Raw genomic sequence first — 18766 nt, forward strand, 5'->3', positions numbered from 1 at the left:
GTAATCAGGTTGTCCCACGTGAGGCTCACGGTTTTATTCCCCATTTTACAGATGAGCTGAGGCACAGAGAAGTTAAGCGACTTGCCCACAGTCACACAGCTGACAGGTGGCAGGAGGCTACTCCAGCGCTTAAGAAATACCATAATAATAATAATTGTTATAAATTATTATTAACAGTCTCCACCGCTGGAGCTTGGGATGGCCAGCGGGAGGCTGGCCGGCCTCCCCCGGGGTCCTGTGGAGGCCGGAGGACCACCGCCTTTCGGTTCCTCTGGCCTGAGAGCACTGAGCATAGGCTGGACGCTGGTGATTCCTCCCCCAGGTTGGGGATGCGGGGGGAGGGAAGATGGGGGAGCATAGAGGCTCCGGGAGACCCCCGGGGGGGAAGAGGCCCACTGAGTGAGCGTCTACTAGCCTGGGTTCGTCTAAGGGATCAATCTACGGTCCTTGCTATGTGCAGAGCACTGTGCTTGCGGGAGTACAGTACCACAGAGTTGGGAGACGCTCTCTGCCCAAAAGGAGGCAGGAAGCAGCGTCGCCCAGCGGAAAGTACACGGGCCTGGGAGTCAGAAGGCATAAATTCTAACCCCGGCTCTGCCACCTGTCCGCTGTGTGCCCTTGGGCGAGTCACGTCAACTCCTTCTCTGCCTCAGGTATCTCATCTGCAAAATGGGGACGTAAAAATGAGTCCAAATGCAGGCTCAAGGCTCCCGGCTCCCACCCGCCTCAAAATGGGGACCTGGACTGTGTCCACCTGATCATCTTCGATCTATCCCAGTGCTCAGTACTGTGCCGGGGACACACTAAGCGCTTAAATATCAAAACCCCCAAAACGAAAAAAACCTTACAGGCTAAGGGGAGATCACACAAGGTATCAGAAGTGCAAAATCAGCCTCTTTTAAGGCAGGTCAATTCTCCTTTCCTCGCATGGCGATTTTAACCCGACCTGGGGAGGGTGGGGGAGTCTTTCAATCCCTTGGACTTAATTAACCCAGCTGGGTCACTGAAATCTTCACATCAGATACCACTGAAGACGCAAGATCGCCCATACCCCCAGACGTCCAGTACGGTGCTCTGGGCCTAAGGAGGTACTCAAAGTGCTGTTGCTCACAAGAATCACTAGTAGGACGCTCACGACGTAAAACTTTAGGCCTCACAGAGGAGGAGGAGGTTGGCAGGGGAAAGCTGATGGGAAGCTTGAGGGAGAGGCAAGAGACTGTAAATTCCTTGTGGGCAGGGATCGGTTCCGCTTAGTACAGTACTTTGCACGTAATAAGAGTTCAATAAATATCACTGATGGACAATGGAGAGAGGCGGTGTCCCCGGAACAGACCCAAACTGGAGAAGGAAGTGAGGCCCATAACTTGGCCACAAAGCGAACCTTTGGAACCGCTAGACTGGGAGTTGAGGAGATTACAAAGGTACTTATTGGGCGCCTGCTGCTACAACGCACTGTACTGAGCGGCTGGACGACACAACAGGAGAACGCGCCACGGGAATAGAGCGGAGACAAGAGAGCGCACCAAGCTTTGTACGAGTGTGACATCTCTTTGCAGGCTGTCCCCCATATTTAAGTTTGAAGTGCTATTTCGGTGGGGTGGGAACTTGGCCGGAAACTCCTTTTCGGATTCCGTCTTGCCAAGACTCCTCGTCAGACACCCCACCCATGGTCACCACCACGGTGCGGCTCTCTGTGTAGACCCTAGCGATCCTCGAACGACGGAGCCTGTCGCTCTGGTTCTTCAAACGGTGTACTGTCCGAGAGGACGAGGATTTGCGAGCAAGGTAATGACAACACATTCCACGCACCAACGGAAGTGGTGAATCCCGGTCTCTCTGTTTCTGTTTAGCAGAGCCCAGGGCCCCTGGAAACTCCCAAACTGGGCTAATTTCTTTGCCATTTAGAATCGACAAGTCTGAAGTCAGGGAGCCACGACAAGCGAACTCCGGCGGCCCTCCCTGGGATGCCCCCGGCAACTCTGTTGTACTGAATTCTCCCCATAATAATAATGTTGGTATTTGTTAAGCGCTTACTATGTGCAGGGCACTGTTCTAAGCACTGGGGGAGATCCAGGGTCATCAGGTTGTCCCACGTGAGGCTCACAGTTAATCCCCATTTTACAGGTGAGGGAACTGAGGCCCAGAGAAGCGAAGTGACTTGCCCACAGTCACACAGCTGACGGGTGGCAGGGCTGGGATTCGAACCCATGACCTCTGACTCCCAAGCCCGGGCTCTTTCCACTGAGCCACGCTGCTTCTCATAGCACTCGGTACATAGCTCCGCACATAATAGGGGCTCAGTGTGGCCTCACGGATAGAGCACGGGCCTGGGTCCTAATCCTGGCTCCACCCCTTGCCTGCTGTGTGGCCCTGGGCAAGTCACTTAACTTCTCTGGGCCTCCGTCACCTCATCTGGAAAATGGGGCTTAAGACTGTGAGCCGCCTGTGGGACACGGACCGTGTCCAACCTAATGACTCTGTATCTTCCCCAGGGCTTAGAACAGTGTCTGGCATGTAGTAAGCGCTTAACGAATGCCATTAAAAAAAACCCCATCGCTGATGATACTTGGTGGGAAACACATCTGAAGTCTCAAGCCACCAAACCAATCAACATGTCCGATCGGATGCACTTTTTTTTACAACGGTGCTTGATAAATGCACTATTCGATCAACTAATCATATCTGAGCGCTTACTGTGTCCGCGGAGCTCCGAACTAAGCGCCTGGGATATAGCAGAGCCGGTAGATACGTCACCTGCCCGCAGTGAGCTCGCAATCGAGAGGGAGAGACAGACGGTAACATGAACGAATAAATTACGACTACGTACACAGTCCTGAAGGTGGGGTGGCTATCAAGGGCTTCAAAGGGTAGGGATCGAAGCGTTCAGACGATGCAGGAGGGAGGGAAATGAGGATTCAGTCAGGGAAGGCCTTCTGGATATGATTTTCGGAGAGGTTTTGAAGGTGGGGAGAACACCGGTCTGAGGCGAAGGGGGAGGGAGCTCCGGGCCAGAGGAAGGACACGAGCGAGGGGTCGGCGGTGAGACGGAGGAGATGGAGGTTGCTGCTAGAGGACTGTCGACTCTCCCGGGCGCTTAGCACAGCGACCCGCACCCAGTAAGAACTCGAGAAATGCCAGCGGTGGGTAGATGGGATGATGGAGTCAGTGTGGGCGGCGCTACGGCTGCTAGAATTTCTGTGGTGATTTACGTCAGTATCAGGCTCGGCAGGCGGCCGGTGCTGACAGAGTTCTCTGAGGTGACTTAAAAAGGGGGCAGGGGAGGCAGGTACCCGGGGTCATTTCTGGAAGAAAGTTATGAGCCCCTCCCCTCTCCCTCCACCTCCCTCAGCCCCGGCTTTTTTGAGGCGAAGCCGCTGAAGAGACTCGTCGGAGACCCCAGGTGAAATGCGAAGGTCTGACGAGGTCGCCAACGCCGGGCTGTGGGAGGTTAGAGGGAGACGGCGTGCAGGCAGAGGAGCCGAACGCCCGACCGGTCCCCCTCAGACGTTTGGGTTTCCACACCCCGGCCCGGTCGCCCGACTTCCGCGCCTCGGTTTCCTCATCTGTGAAACGGGGATTAAGCGCCCGTTCTCCCGCCCCCTGCTCTCTTCCCCGTTCTCGGCACAGCCCTTGGTTTCCGAGGCGGCAGGGGCCTGGAAGAGGTTTGAGCAGGGGAGAGGGTGGTGAGATACCCGGGGGGGGGGGGGGGGGCAGTTTTCCGCAGGCCTGGTGGGCAGTTGGCACAGCGGGAAAGCTGCTGAGCCCACCCCGGGGCTGACCTAGCTAGACTGGACAGACTGGCGGTCTGCGAGAGGGAGGGCAGGGAATGCGTCTGTTATATTGCTGGACTGTATTCTCCCAAACGCTTAGTACAGTGCTCTGCACACCCTAAGTGCTCAACAAACACGGCCTGGTCGACTGGCCCCTTTGGTCGCTTGGGCTGCGTCACCTGGAGAGCAACGATCAGTGGTATTTATTGAGCACTTACCGCGTGCAGAACATGGTGCTGGATGCTTTATTACCAAAAAAAAAAAAAAAAATTGCTTTTGTGAAGTGCTTACTAAGTGCCAGGCACTGTACTGAACACTGATAAGCTAATCAGGTTGGATCCAGTCCCTGTCCCACGTGGGGTTTCCAGTCTCAATCCCCATTTTACAGATGAGGTAACTGAGGCAGAAGTAGAGTGACTTCCCCAAGGTCACAGACAAGTGGCAGAGCCCGAATTAGAACCCAGGTCCGTGGTCTATCCACTAGGCCAGGCGGCTTCTCGATGCTTGGGAGAGTCCAGTGCAGAGGAGTTGGGAGACATGATCCCTCTCACGCGAGCCCCCAAAAATGTCCCATGAAGAGAGGTCGGAAACTGACTGGGAAGGGCGAATAACTTCAGCTCGGACCCCAGACCACCATACCGAGGCTTCGCCAAAAGTGAGATGCTTTCTCCAGCACGACCCTCACGAAAAGTTGCATTACGGATTGGTTTAAAGTCCAAGGGCTCAGCTACCCAAGAGTTCCTCTTCCCAGATCCCGGCCACCGCCCTGTAGGGTGGAAGGAGAGTTGGGAAAGAGCCAAGGAATTCAAGTTTCGCACAGAAGACCTGCCACGGAGGGAAGATTAAAGAGCCCTGATTTGGGGTGAGGATGCCGTGGACCTATTTCCCAACAGGATCTTCTACCCACAGGCCCGCTGCTCTAAATGGTTTGCTCCTCCCCCCCCATCCCCTTGCTAGAGCTCATCATGTCAAGCGTGGGGGCTTCTGGGAATATCCCGCTCAGGGCCTCGGTTTCCCTGCCCGGCCTTCAGATGCCTCCTCCTGGTCCGGCCGGGCCTGGTGGAAAGAGCGAGAGGCTGGGAGGCAGGAAGATCGGGGTTCTCCTCCCGGCTCTCTGCCTTCCGTGTGTGGCCTTTGGGCAAGTCGCCCCCCAGAGAGACTTGAGCTTCCCCATCTGTAAAACGGGGACGAATCCGGAAGTCCCGGCGGGATCGGAACCGGACCCGATGGCATAACCTCGGTCCGCTCTGAGGCTCCCCTTGAATACATCCTCTCGTAATCACGGACGCTGCCCTAGTCCCTCGCGGTCCTAAAATTAAACCGTCTGTTCACCCGCCTGCAAATGCCCATCGGGGGACCACTGGGAGATGCCCTCTGGGTACACGCCCGGCTCCTCGGTCCCCAAACTAACAGCCACAGGGACGAGCTCTAGATCCACACCGTAGCCCCCGGGGGCCGGTAACTTTCCGTCATCTATTTGGAAAAACCTTAGGGAACCTGTGGAGGTCGTACCCTTACGGACACGGTCTCTTGCGATCTAGTTATAAGAGACCAAAGAGCCACAGCGAATTCAGGAGGCCTCGCTGCAGGGGAGATGTGCTTGCGCCGTTTGCCGCGTGAACAGAGCTGGTGTGCGTGTTCTGAGGTTACTGGAAATTACTCTCCCCGAAGCTATTAAAATAATCAAATCTAATACACCAGCGCAGTAAAATCCCGGAGTCCGACTCTCTCCGGATCGGAACCCGTTTCCACGCCTCTGGACTCCCACCCCCGGATCTGAATATAGAGGACGGATGCGGGCAGATAGAAACCCGGGGATGAGCAGGTGTCGTCTGGATCGGATGTACTGCAGTCAGAAGCGGAAACCTCCTCTCCTGGGAGGAGAATCGTGCTATCTGTTAAGTGCTGACTGTCAAGCACTGTACTAAGCGCTGGGGTAGATACAAGACCATCAGGTCCCACATGGGGCTCACGGACCAAGTACGAGGAAGAACAGATATCGCTAATTACGACCCCTTAAGTTGGGGGAGTCTGAGTTGGAGTTTGGCCATCATAGCCCGGCCTTTGAGAGAACATTCGCCCTCCAAAGGATCTGTGTGTGTCTCTGCCTGATGGGGTCTGGGGAGAAATAAAGATTTCACCCGCAGGCCCCCGACCACCCTGGCTTTCCGGCAAGAAGGCGGCGGGGGCCACCGTGAGCCGGCAATCGTTCTGGTGGCACCGATTACTTGCGACTTCCAAGGTTCTTTGGCGAAGGGGAAGTCAGTGTCCCAAACCCCCCGAGGTGCGGATATTCAGTTACGAGTGTTAAAATTCCCACTGAAGGGAGGCTTGCCCGTTGCCAAGGGTCGGTAGCAGTGACACAATCTGAGCGGCCACTGGGTGTGATGCGCTCTACTAAGAGCTTGGATTAGGAAGAGGGGAGAGAAGTGAAGAGACTTGCCCAAGGTCACACAGCAGACAAGTGGTGGAGCTGGGAACAGAACCCATGACTTTGTTTCCCAGGTCCATGCTCTAGTCACTAGACCAAGCTACATCTCTACTGGGCCACTCTGCTTCTGTACTAAGCGCTTGGGAGAGTACAACAATAAACGGATCCAGTCCCCGCCCGCAACGACAATGTGCGAAGCATTGGGCGAAGCCCTGGAGTAGATACCAGAGCATCAGCTTGGTCCCTGTCCCACATGGGGCTCACAGTCTAAGTAGGATTTAATCCCTATTTTACAAATGAGGAAATGGAGGTCCAGTCTGAGGGTCCACTGAGTGGTTCCGCAGAAACACAAAAGTGTCTCCTTTCAAAGGTTTCCATCTGGCTTTTTAAGTGCGAATAATCGAGTCAGGAGTCCTGTCGAGACCTGCTCAAAAGTCTTCTAAACCACCCCGGTTCATCCCCGAAGATGTGGGCTAAATTTCAGGCTGAAGGACTACAGGGGGTGTGTGTGTATGTACACGAAGGGTATACATATACACACCCAACCCTCCGTCAACAGCGACTATATATAGAGAGGGAGGGTGTTGACAGGGACCCTTGCCATTTTTAGAAGAGGTAGGACAGCACGTAGGACCCATCTGGGTTTCCACCTCATGTCGCTCAATCGGTCGACCGTATTTATTGAGCGCTGTGTGCAGAGCACTCTACTGAGTGCCCACGGCGCAAAGAGTGGCCTGCGCCCAGCCGGGACCTCAAAAGGACAGTCACCCCTGTTGACAATCAGAAGCGCCAAACTCTGGCCCCTCTCACCGGGTTTAGACTAGTGGGGAGAGGCCGGGGTCTGGGAAGCAGAAGGATCTGGGTTCTAATCCCGGCTCTGCCATTCGCCTGCTGTGGGACCTTAGGCAAGTCACTTCGCTTCTCTGGGCCTCAGTTACCTCCCCTGTAAAATGGGGATTAAGACCGTGAGCCCCACGTGGGATGGGGACTGTGTCCGACCCAATTTACTTGTGTTCACCCCAGCGCTTAGTACAGTGCCCGGAGCGTGGTAAGTGCTTAAATGCCACAATTATCATCATCATTATGCACCGGTTAGAAATACCACCGCCCCGAAGCTTCCGAGGACTTTGCCAGAGAGGCTCCCGTTTGTAGGGAAACGGGGCTGAGCTACCCCAGCGCTTAGTCCAGTTCCTGGCACTCTAAGCGCTTAACAAATGCCACAATTACTATTATCTCAATCAACTGTATTTATTGAGTGCTTAGTGTGTGCACAGCATTGCTCTAAGCGCTTGGGAGCGTACAATATAACAGAGTGTAGCCACGTTCTCTGCCCACAATGAGCTTACAGTCTAGAGGGAGACAGACATTAATATAAATAAATTAAGGATATGTACCTAAGTGCTATGGTGCTGAGGGAGGGGTGAAAATGGTGCAAAGGTGACGCAGAAAGGAGTGGGAGAAGAGGAAATAAGGGCTTAGTCAAGGAAGGCTTCTTAGAGGAGTTGTGCTTTCAAAAAGGCCTTGAAAATGGGGAGAATAACTGGCAGACACATTCTCTGCCTTCAACGAGCTAGAGTCTAGAGGGGGCTTACCATCTAGAGTAAATCTAAAGTCAAGATTTACAGGAAATCTTTGAGAATCAGTTTGGGGTGTTTTTTTTTTTTTTTTTGCTTTGGTTAGGTGTTTTGGTTGTTGTTTTGTTTTGTTTTTTTAAAGGAAGGCTCAAAGGGCGGGAACCCCTTTTCCCATTTAGTAACAAAAATGAGGCCTAGAAGGACCACCTTCCTTGGAAAAGGTCCGCCTTTCCCTGGGGCCTGAAGAACTTGCCAATCGGATACATCTCCACGTCCCGAGGATGCCAGCTCTGTTAGATTAAAACATCAAGTCCACCAGTGCGAAGAACGGCGAAGAGCTGCACCCGGGGTATTTATCGCACACACGACTGCTTCTTTACGTGAAACACCGACACCTCTTTTTCGCTGCGGCCCCCTGCCTCTTTCTTTCCCAGAAAGAGGAGAGTCACTTGCAGGGCGGTTACGTAAATGCAAGATCAAAAGCCTGAGCTGGAGCTTGTAAGCAGCCCGTCTATAACAAAGGACAAGATTTCAAATAAAACACAAACCCTGAAATGGATGCTGCATCTAGCTAGGTGGAAGGCAAGTAAACGAAGCGAAACAAAACAAAAACGACCCATATAGAGTGCCCAGACTAGATTACTAAACTACAAACAAACAAAAAAAGATCAACGTCACGGAACATAAATTTGCAGTTTTGAGAACTGAAAGCCCTGATTTTCCTCAATTACGCTGGGAAAATTATCAGGAGTACACCTCAAAACAGGGTTCTAAAGGACTATTTCTACCTGAAGTCCACTCCTGCTTCCTTTTAACAAAAACAAACAAAAACTCCGCTTTGAAACAGCCGGGGAGAGGTTGAGTCGGATAACCCTTAGTAGACAAAGTCAACATCTCGGCCACCACGGCACGCGCGGTGAATGCCGCAAACTTTGCCGGCAGACAAAAGAGGTGGGTGAAGGTTTCGATGGGGGCGGGGGGCTGGGGGAGAGTTATTTTTTTTAACCGTAGTGGACAGCACCATATGGAAATGGTGCAAAGCCATTTCCAGCTATCAGGATGCGATCGCTGTCCCAAGAATGCCGGAGAAGGCGCCCAGGCACTGCAAGAGGAAAACCGTTCCGGACTTCTGGGATCCTCCGACATTTAGCCTGGAACCACGCGTGGACTGTGGTGAAAGGCGATTTCTTCTTGGGATGGCGAGTGAGCCGAGGCGGGATGTCGTCGCTCACCGGGTATTGAGGATGGCAAATCCTCCTCCCCCCAAGAGGCTCATTTTGAGCTGGGCCACTTATTTGATTTAAATCTCAGGAGCAACTGCTTGCTAAGGACATGGGCCTGTGTGGGGAGAGTAGGACCCTGAGAATCTAAGTGCCTTCAAGGGATTAAAAGGGACTCCACCCTGCTCCCAGGAAGGGATTCCAGCGGTTTCTGAAATTCCCACTCATCGAACCACTGGCTGCTTAGGAAGAGACGGAGGAATAAAGATAGCAGGGCTCTAAACCCGAGGGCACTGATGGGTCAGACTCCGAGCGACATCCGGACGTTTCTCCCCGAAGTGCTCAAACACCCCCAAGACGACCTTCCCTAAGAAGCAGCGGGGCCTAGAGCATAGGACTGGGAATCTGAAGAACCCGGGTTCTAATCCCAGCTCGGCACCTCTGCTCCCTGACCTTAGGCAAACCACTTCTCTGGGCCTCGGATACCTTGCCAATAAAATCCGAATTAAGACCGTGAGGCCCACGTGGGACAGGGACTGTGTCCGACCTGAAAAGCTCTTATCGAATTCAGGCCTTAGTAGAGTGCCGGGCCTATAGTAAGCACTTAAACACCCTTAAAAAAAAAAATACATCCATATTCTGCACCACCAGGTGCTTTTTTGCGAGAACTGCTCTGCAACGGCCGATTACGAGGTGGCCAATTCGGCCTTCCTGTAGACATTTCCTCCAGGTGCCGAAGCAGCCTAGAGTCTAGAAAGGAAACGTGGGGCGCTACTGGTATTTGTTAACCACTATCCGCCCAGCACCGTGCGAAGCTCGGACACAGTCCCCGGCCCGCGTGGGGCTCGCGGAGTAAGGAGGAGGGAGAACTGCTGCTCACCCTCCCATTTTACAGGTGAAAACACCGAGGCAGAGAGAGAGAGAGGGAGAGAGAGAGGCAAGTGTGAATGCCTCATAACTTGAAATGGCAGCCTCTGGACTACTGACAAAGCCTGCTTGCCACATGTCTCTGAAAGCAAGATGGAAGGGACCCTCTAAAGACGAGTGTCCTTTCGGTGGGTGGGCATTTATTCAATAGTATTTATTGAGCGCTTACTGTGTGAAGAGCACTATACTAAGCGCTTGGAATGTCCAATTCGGCAAGAGAGAGACCATCCCTGCCCACTGAGGGGTTTACAGTGTAATCGGGGGAGACAGACAAAAACAAGACAACTTAATCACGATAAATAGAATCGAGGGGATGGACACCTCATTAACAAAATAAATAGGGTGATAAAAATATATACAAATGAGCACAGTGCTGAGGGGAAGGGGAGAGTGGGCAGAATCCTGAAGGGGCCCAGGCCCGCCTCGCCCACCCAGACAGGAGGGAGAGGGTCACCCCGGCATCGAGAAAAGACGCGGGAGGTTAAAGGCAGGAGGGAATTGACGATGGATCCATGATCGATGTTTCTATCAGGCCACCTCTCCCCGTGCCCTTGAACCCAAGTCCCACCACCTCTGGGCTGCGACGTGGTCTTAATTTGAACCTTAAATCGATGCAAAGGGAGACTTAACAGGCAAGAGAATCTAGCTCTCCAGGACTCGTCTAGACTATGAGTTCACTGTGGGTGGGGAACGTGTCTGCCAACACTCTTATATTGTTCTCTCCCAAGCACCTGGCCCAGTGCTCTGCACACAGTCACCACTCAATAAGTACTACCGCTCGATTAAAGTTGGGGTTTCGGCATCAACCCCGGCTTGCCCGGGAGCAGCGTGGCCAGGTGCAACGGGCATGGGCGTGGGAGTCAGAGGACCTGGGTTCTAATCCCGGCCCCATCCCCCACCTGCCGCGTGACCTTGAGCAAGTCACTCCACTTCGTCTCACTTCCCCTCTGCTGCGAGGGGGGGATTCACTACCTGCCCTCCCTCCTACTTAAGATGTGAGCTCCACGTGGGACCCGGCGATCTCGTATCTATCCTAGTGCTTAGTACGGTGCTTGGCACAAAGGAAGCGTTAATACAATTATTCTAAACTTTGACACTTTCGCCACCTAGGCCGCTCATTCGTAACCGGGATCAAAAAAACAAGATCCGTTTCTTGCTCTCGCAAGATATAAAATGTAACTATAACCATAACGTTTAGTGCAGCAGCATGTTTCGGTGAATAGAGCCCGGGCCCGCGAATCAGAAGTTCACGGGGCCTAATCCCCGCTCTACCACTTGTCTGACCTTGGGCAAGTCACTTAACTTCTCTGGGTCTCAGTTACCTCATAATAATAATGGTGATGGTATTTGTTAAGCGCTTAACTATGTGCCAGGCACTGGGCTCATCTGTAAAATGGGGATTGAGCCTGCTAGCCCCACATGGGACAAGGACTGTGTCCGACCTGATTTGCTTGTAATAATAATGTTGGTATTTGTTAAGCGCTTACTATGTGCAGAGCACTGTTCTAAGAGTGGGGGGGATACAGGGTAATCAGGTCATCCCACGTGAGGCTCACAGTTAATCCCCATTTTACAGATGAGGGAACTGAGGCACAGTGAAGTGACTCGCCCACAGTCACACAGCTGACAAGTGGCAGAGCCCGGAGTCGAACCCATGACCTCTGACTCCAAAGCCCAGGCTCTTTCCACTGAGCCACACCGCTTCCCTACCCCAACGACTGGGACACAGTAAGCACTTAACCAGAATGGTAATAATTATTATTTAGAAGATAATATGCCTTAGAAGGCCTCAAGTCAGGGTACCCGCCCAGGAAACAGAATGGCTTGGATTCTTCTGTATTTTTGTGATCTTCTTTCCTGAGCACCGAGGAATATAATTCTCCCCCAGAAAGATCAGCTTTGGCCCCTGCTAGGCACAGATCAGTCAATGGTAACAACTGCCACGGGTCACATTTCTTCGGGAAGGAATGACAAACACCAGTTGGTATTCCTCTTTCCAAACGGAAGCTCTTGGGGCCCCTGGGGCAAGCCACATTAAGGGCGAAGAAACACCGGATTAAAGGGGTCTTTGGTGGGGGTAAAAGCTCGGAACTGAAAAGGGGCGTCTCTCAAATCTGAGACTCCGGTATGACAATGGATCATTTGGTCCTATTGAGTGAGGATTTACTCGTGCAGGGAACCGGTCTAAGTGGTCGGGAGCGTATAACCATATGGAACAGACTCATTCCCTGCCCACAGCAGAGGGGGAAACGGACACTACTATAAATTATGGAGACGTTCACAAGGGCAGGGGGGTTGGGAAGGGAGCGAATCAGGGGAGTGGGAGAAAAGGAAAAGGGGGCTCAGTCAGGGAAGGCCTCTTGGAGGAGACGGGCCTTCGATAAAGCTTTGAAGGTGGGGAGAGGAACCATCCGTCGGATATGAAGAGGGAGGGGGGCTCTAGGCCAGAGGCGGGGCGTGGGCGAGAGGTCGATGGCAAGAGAGAAGAGATCGTGGTACAGTGAGTAAGTTGGCATTAGAGGAGCGAAGCGTGCGGGCTGGGTGGTAGTCGGAGAGCAGCGAAGTGAGGTAAGAGGGGGCGAGGTAATTGAGTGCTTTAAAGCCAGTGATGAAGAGTTTCGGTTTGATGCAGAGGCAGAAGGGCAATCACAGGAAGCTCTTGAGTGGGGAAACGTGGACGGAACGATTCTGCAGAAAAACCATCGGGGCATCCGAGTGGGGAAAGATGGACTGAAGGTTTCTGTAGAAAAACGATCCTGGCCGCAGAGCGAAGTACGGACCGGAGTGGGGAGAGACGGGAGGCAGGGAGGTCAGCAAAGAGGCCGATACGGCAATCCAGGCGGGGGAGGATAAGTGCCTGGACCCATGTGGGAGCATTGTGGATGGTGAGGAAAGGGCAGCTTTTAGATAGAAGGGATAAAACAATGATATTTTTCAAGCGGTCCCTGGGACAAGCACCGGTCACCAGGTCAGACGCAGTTCCTGCCCCGCACAGGGTTCACAGTCTCAGAGGGAAGGAGAACAGGTGTAGGATCCCCATTTTACAGGTGAAGAAACTGAGGCCTGGAGAGGTTCAGTGACCTGCCCGAGGTCACACGGCAGACCTCTGACAGAGTCTCCTGATGCCCTGGCCCGCGCTCTTTCTACTGAGCCATTTGCCATTTTAAAAATTAGGGTTACAAATCGCTAACCCCCCTCCCCCCCCGCCCGCAAACAACATTCTTCCTAAAAGTGCTCCAAGGCGGCCGGAAGAAAAGAATCACATCAAGGAGTCTTATCGGTCTCAAAGTACTGAGGCCATGTTACCCTGACCTGGAAAATTCCCTAGCTCCCGTTTCTAAGGATGTGAAAGGGACAAAATTTTAAGGCAACCAGCTCACCGTGGCCCCAATTCGCCCTCTCAATGGCCATAGACCTCGTTTTGAAGGAAAAATTCATAAGTTTTGCAGAGTCGCCTCAAGATATTAGATTCAAGTTTGCTGGGAAGACGGAAGTGTGGGGTTGACAGTCTGAATTTTATTCACCATCCCTTCTCTGAGGCAGGGGAGCCTCTGGGACCAGCCCCCGAGACCTTCAAGAAAAAAAGGATTTCTACAGGCATTAGCGAGGCCCTTCTCCTTTTCATTTGGATAATCTGCAATAAGAGGAAGGCACCGCTTAATGAAAACGTTAACTTAAAACGCTCGCTTCAGGAGAGTTAAAAGCCCCCGGAAAGGCTAGTCCCGTCTCCCAAACGGATTTCACGATGGATTTCGGGCTTACGGCTCATCAGCCACACGCGATCGGAGCCAAGACCTCGGGAATCTTCACTCGTCTTGAAGAGTCGAACCGAATTCCAATCGGAGGGGCGGGAGGAGGAGGGGAGGGAGATCTTCTGCTTCGCTTCCAACTAATGATAATAATTTGTTAACGCTATGTGCAAAGCACCGTTCTAAGCGCTGGAGGGATACAAGGTGATGAGGCTGTCCCACGTGGGGCTCACAGGCTTCATCCCCGTTTTACAGATGAGGTCACTGAAGCTCAGAGAAGTGACTTGCCCGAAGTCACCCAGCTGACAAGCGGTGGAGCTGGGATTCGAACCCAAGCCCGGGCTCTTTCCACTGAGCCACGCTGCTTCTCAGCGTTCTCAGTGCTCGTTCTCATTTTCCCGGCCCGCCCCCTTGGCAACCCGCCGTGCCGCGCTCCTCAAAATCCTGCGGGCCGGCGTGAGGACGACGCTTGGCTGTCGACGGCCGTTCTCCGGGCCTAAAATGGGGCCGTTTCTCTTAAATGGAGCCGGAGGGGCCGGGAAACGACACTCGCCCCGAAATGTTTCCGAGTCCCGCCCCGACGGCCCCGGGTGAAGGCCCAGGCGTCCAATCGCTATCTGTATCTGAAACCAGCCGAAGCGTCAAACTCTGAACGGGTTACCTCCCTAAGGTCACTTTTGGGAGACCACACCGGGCAGGGCGCGTTGCGGGCGAAGCTTTTTGCTCTTGGTCAGATCCAGAGCGACAGGTTCCCCTGCTCAAGCCTGGCCCCCCCCAAAACCGGACCAGCCCATCAATAATAAGAAGAATTTTGGTATTTCTCCAGCCCCACGTGCCCAGCACTGCTCTAAGCACTGGGGGAGATACAAGGTAATCAGGTGGTCCCACGTGGGGCTCACGTGTTCCAGATGAGGAAACTGAGGTGAAGTGACTTGCCCCGAGTCACACAGCTGTAAGTGGCGGAGCCGGGATTAGAACCCACGTCAAGAGACTTATTGTTGCTGCTGAATAACAATGATAGCAATAATGACGGCATTTAAGTGCTTGCTATGTGTAAAGCGCTGTTCTAAGTGTTCTGCAAGCGCTCAGAGCAGTGCTCCGCACCCCGTAGGCGCTCGATGGCTTCGACTGAATTGGGAACTATCGAGATGGAGGAGGAAGACTGTGAGTCCGTCACCGGACAGGGACGGTCTCTATCCGTTGCCCAACTGTACATTCCAAGCGCTTAGTCCAGTGCTCTGCACATAGTAGGCGCTCAATATAACTGAATGAAAATGCCCGCTCCGACCCTTCTCTGGGACACTGGGGGCCGCTTTCAAAATCTGCTTTTTGGGGGGGGGGGGGGGGCTGGGCTTCTCCCTGTGGAAATGGAGGCTGAGAACACTGAGCCCTGGACTAAGCGCTTGGAATGCACGTTTGGCCACAGAGACCACCCGTCCTTCGTTCAATCCTATTTATTGAGCATTTACTGTGTGCGGAGCACTGGGCTAAGCGCTTGGAAGGCACACTTTGCCGACAGGGACCATCCCTCCTTCCTTCATTCATTCAATCCTATTTATTGAGCATTTACTGTGGGCAGAGCACTGGACTAAGCGCTTGGAAGGCACACTTCTGCAACAGAGACCATCCCTCCTTCATTCAATCCTATTTATGGAGCGCTTACTGTGTGCAAAGCACTGGACTAAACACTTGAAATGCACACTTCAGCAACAGAGACCATCGCTCCTTCCTTCATTAATTCAATCCTACCTATGAAGCGCTTACTATGTGCAGAGCACTGGACTAAGCGCTTGAAATGCACACTTGGCCAGAGACCATCCCTCCTTCATTCATTCAATCCTATTTATTGAGCGCGTCCTGTGTGCAGAGCAGTGGCCTAAGCGCTAGGAATGCACACCAAAGGGCCCATCCCTCCATTTATTTACTCATTCAGTCCTATTTACTGAGCGCTTACTATCTGCAGAGCACTGAGCTAAGCGCTCGAAATGCACACTTCAGCAAGAGACTGTCCCTCCTTCCTTCATTAATTCAATCCTATTTATTGAGCGCTTCCTATGTGCAGAGCACTGGACTAAGCGCTCGAAATGCACACTTTGCCAACAGAGACCATTCCTCCTTCCTTCATTAATTCAATCCTATTTATTGAGCGCTATGTGCGGAGCACTGGCCTAAGCGCTTAGAATGCACACCAACGGGGCCCACCTCTCCATTTATTTATACATTCGGTCCTATTTATTGAGCGCTTATTGTGTGCAGAGCACTGGACTAAGCGCTTAGAATGCACACTTTGCCAACAGAGACCATCTCCCCATTTATTTATTCATTCAGTCCTATTTATTGAGCGCTTATTGTGTGCAGAGCACTGGACTAAGCGCTTAGAATGCACACTTTGCCAACAGAGACCATCTCCCCATTTATTTATTCATTCAGTCCTATTTATTGAGCGCTTACTATGTGCAGAGCACTGAGCTAAGCGCTTAGAATGCACACTTGGCCAACAGAGACCGTCCCTCCTTCATTTATTCATTCAGTCCTATTTATTGAGCGCTTATTATGTGCAGGGCACTGGCCTAAGCGCTCAGAATGCACACCGCCAACAGGCCCCATCCCTCCCTTTATTTCCTCAGTCCTATTTCCTGAGCGCTTCCTGTGTGCTGAGCACTGACCTAAGCGCTCAGAACGCACGCTTCGCCAACAGAGACCGTCCCTCCTTCATTTATTTACTCATTCAGTCCTATTTACTGAGCGCTTACTGTGTGCAGAACACTGGCCTAAGCGCTTAGAATACACACTTCGCCAACAGAGACCATCCCTCCATTTATTCATTCAGTCCTATTTATTGAGCGCTTACTGTGTGCCCAACACAGGCCTAAGAGCTCAGAATGCACACTCTGCCAACAGAGCCCGTCCCTCCTTCATTTATTCATTCAATCCTACTTATTGCGCGCCTACTGTGTGCAGAGCACTGACCTAAGCGCTTAAAATGCACACCGACAAAAAGGCCCATCCCTCCCTTTATTTACTCATTCAGTCCTATTTATTGAGCGCTTATTGTGTGCAGAGCACTGACCTAAGCGCTCAGAATGCACAACAGGGCCCATCCCTCCCTTTATACATTCAGTCCTATTTATTGAGCGCTTATTGTGTGCAGAGCACTGGCCTAAGCGCTCAGAAGGCACACTTGGCCAACAGAGACCATCCCTTCCTTTATTTATTCATTCAGTCCTATTTATTGAGCGCTTCCCATGTGCAGAGCACTGACCTAAGCGCTCAGAACGCACACCGATCACAGGGCCCATCCCTCCCTTTATTTACTCATTCAGTCCTGTTTACTGAGCGCTTATTGTGTGCAGAGCACTGAGCTAAGCGCTCAGAACGCACACTTGGCCAACAGAGCCCGTCCCTCCTTCCTTTATTCATTCAATCCTATTTATTGAGTGCTTATTATGTGCAGAGCACTGGCCTAAGCGCTCAGAACGCACACCGACAACAGGGCCCATCCTTCCCTTTATTTACTCATTCAGTCCTATTTACTGAGCGCTTATGGTGTGCAGAGCACTGAGCTAAGCGCTCAGAACGCACACCGACAACAGGGCCCATCCTTCCCTTTATTTACTCATTCAGTCCTATTTACTGAGCGCTTCCCGTGTGCAGAGCACTGACCTAACCGCTCAGAATGCACACGCGCAACAAGGCCCGTCCCTCCCTTTATTTACTCATTCAGTCCTATTTACTGAGCGCTTCCTATGTGCAGGGCACTGAGCTAAGCGCTCAGAAGGCACACTTGGCCAACAGAGACCATCCCTTCCTTTATTTATTCATTCAGTCCTATTTATTGAGCGCTTCCCATGTGCAGGGCCCTGACCTAAGCGCTCAGAACGCACACCGATCACAGGGCCCATCCCTCCCTTTATTTACTCATTCAGTCCTATTTACTGAGCGCTTCCCGTGCGCAGGGCCCTGACCTAAGCGCTCAGAACGCACACCTGGCCAACAGAGACCATCCCTCCCTTCATTTACTCATTCAGCCCTATTTACTGAGCGCTTCCCATGTGCAGAGCCCTGAGCTAAGCGCTGAGAACGCACGCTTGGCCCACAAGGACCGTCCCTCCTCCTTTCCCTGCTACTCAGGGGGACGCTCGCTCTGTACAGGGCGCCGGGCCCTGGGGGAATGAAAAGCATTTTGGGGGGGGGGGGGATTAACAAAAAAGGGGGGGGCCCAAGCGGGATCCTAGTTTGGGTTTTAAAATTAAAAAGGCGGGGACCAGTTTGGGTTTTAAAATAAAAAAGGGAGGGGGGGGGGGACCAGGACCAGCTGGGTCCCCTCGAGGAAAGGGTTTTTTTGGGGGGGGGGCTGGGGACAATGGTCGGGCAGAGGGGGGGTGAGGGGGATGAGGAGGCCGCCCCCCCCCCGGCGGGGGGCTGGGGGAGACGCCCCCGCCGCTTACCTTGTGGATTCTCTTCAGAGCCATGGCGCGTGGGGCCGGCCGGCGATGGCGGCGCCACGGAAGGGGCCTCCCCCCGCTGGGCGACGCCCCCGCCGCCCTCTCGCAGGCGCGGAGCCCTGCGCTAAGCGCCCGTGGCGGCGGCGGCGGCGGCGGCCTCCCGGCCCCCCCCCCCCCAGCGCGATGGCGGCGCCGCCGCTTCCTCCCCGCCCGCGGATCCCTCCGCCCCTCAGCCCGGCCGCCTCGGGACAAATAGTCCGCCGCTTCCCCGCCGCTTCCCCGCCGCTTCCCCGCCGCCCCCGCACGCGCCGCCCCGCCCCCGCCTCCAAGCCGCCCCTCCGCCCGCTCCGGGACGGCTCCCCGGACGCCGTTCTCCGCTCCGGGGAGGCGGCGGGGGCGGAGGGATACGCCGCCGGGCGGGGGGGGGGGCGTGCCGCGGCTCCGCCTGGTGACGTCACCGCACCCAGGTCTCGCGAGAACAGGGCGCCCGCCACGGCCGGGAGGGGGGAGGGGGGGAGGGGCGCCCGGCCGGAAACCTGAAGGGCGGTGGCTTTGAGGCCTTGCCTTCCCTCCTTCGGCCAGTCATTCAGGCCCATTTATTGAGCGCCTCCTGTGTGCACAGCGCTGGGCTAAGCGCCTAGAATGCAGGT

General features: G+C 53.6%; 1 protein-coding gene across 1 annotated transcript in view; it reads right to left on the reverse strand.

The window, feature by feature from the left end:
* The window catches only part of UBE2D2 (ubiquitin conjugating enzyme E2 D2), a 30716-nt gene extending 12475 nt beyond the window's left edge, over positions 1 to 18241 (reverse strand). The window contains exon 1 of the mRNA XM_029052948.2: positions 18120 to 18241. Within this exon, the coding sequence (XP_028908781.1) occupies positions 18120 to 18143 (24 nt within the window). The 5' untranslated portion in view covers positions 18144 to 18241. The remainder of the gene's footprint in view (positions 1 to 18119) is intronic.
* Positions 18242 to 18766: the final 525 nt, after the last annotated feature.

This window comes from Ornithorhynchus anatinus, chromosome X2 (assembly GCF_004115215.2).
Source record: "Ornithorhynchus anatinus isolate Pmale09 chromosome X2, mOrnAna1.pri.v4, whole genome shotgun sequence".
In the NCBI taxonomy this organism is placed as follows: Eukaryota; Metazoa; Chordata; class Mammalia; order Monotremata; family Ornithorhynchidae; genus Ornithorhynchus; species Ornithorhynchus anatinus.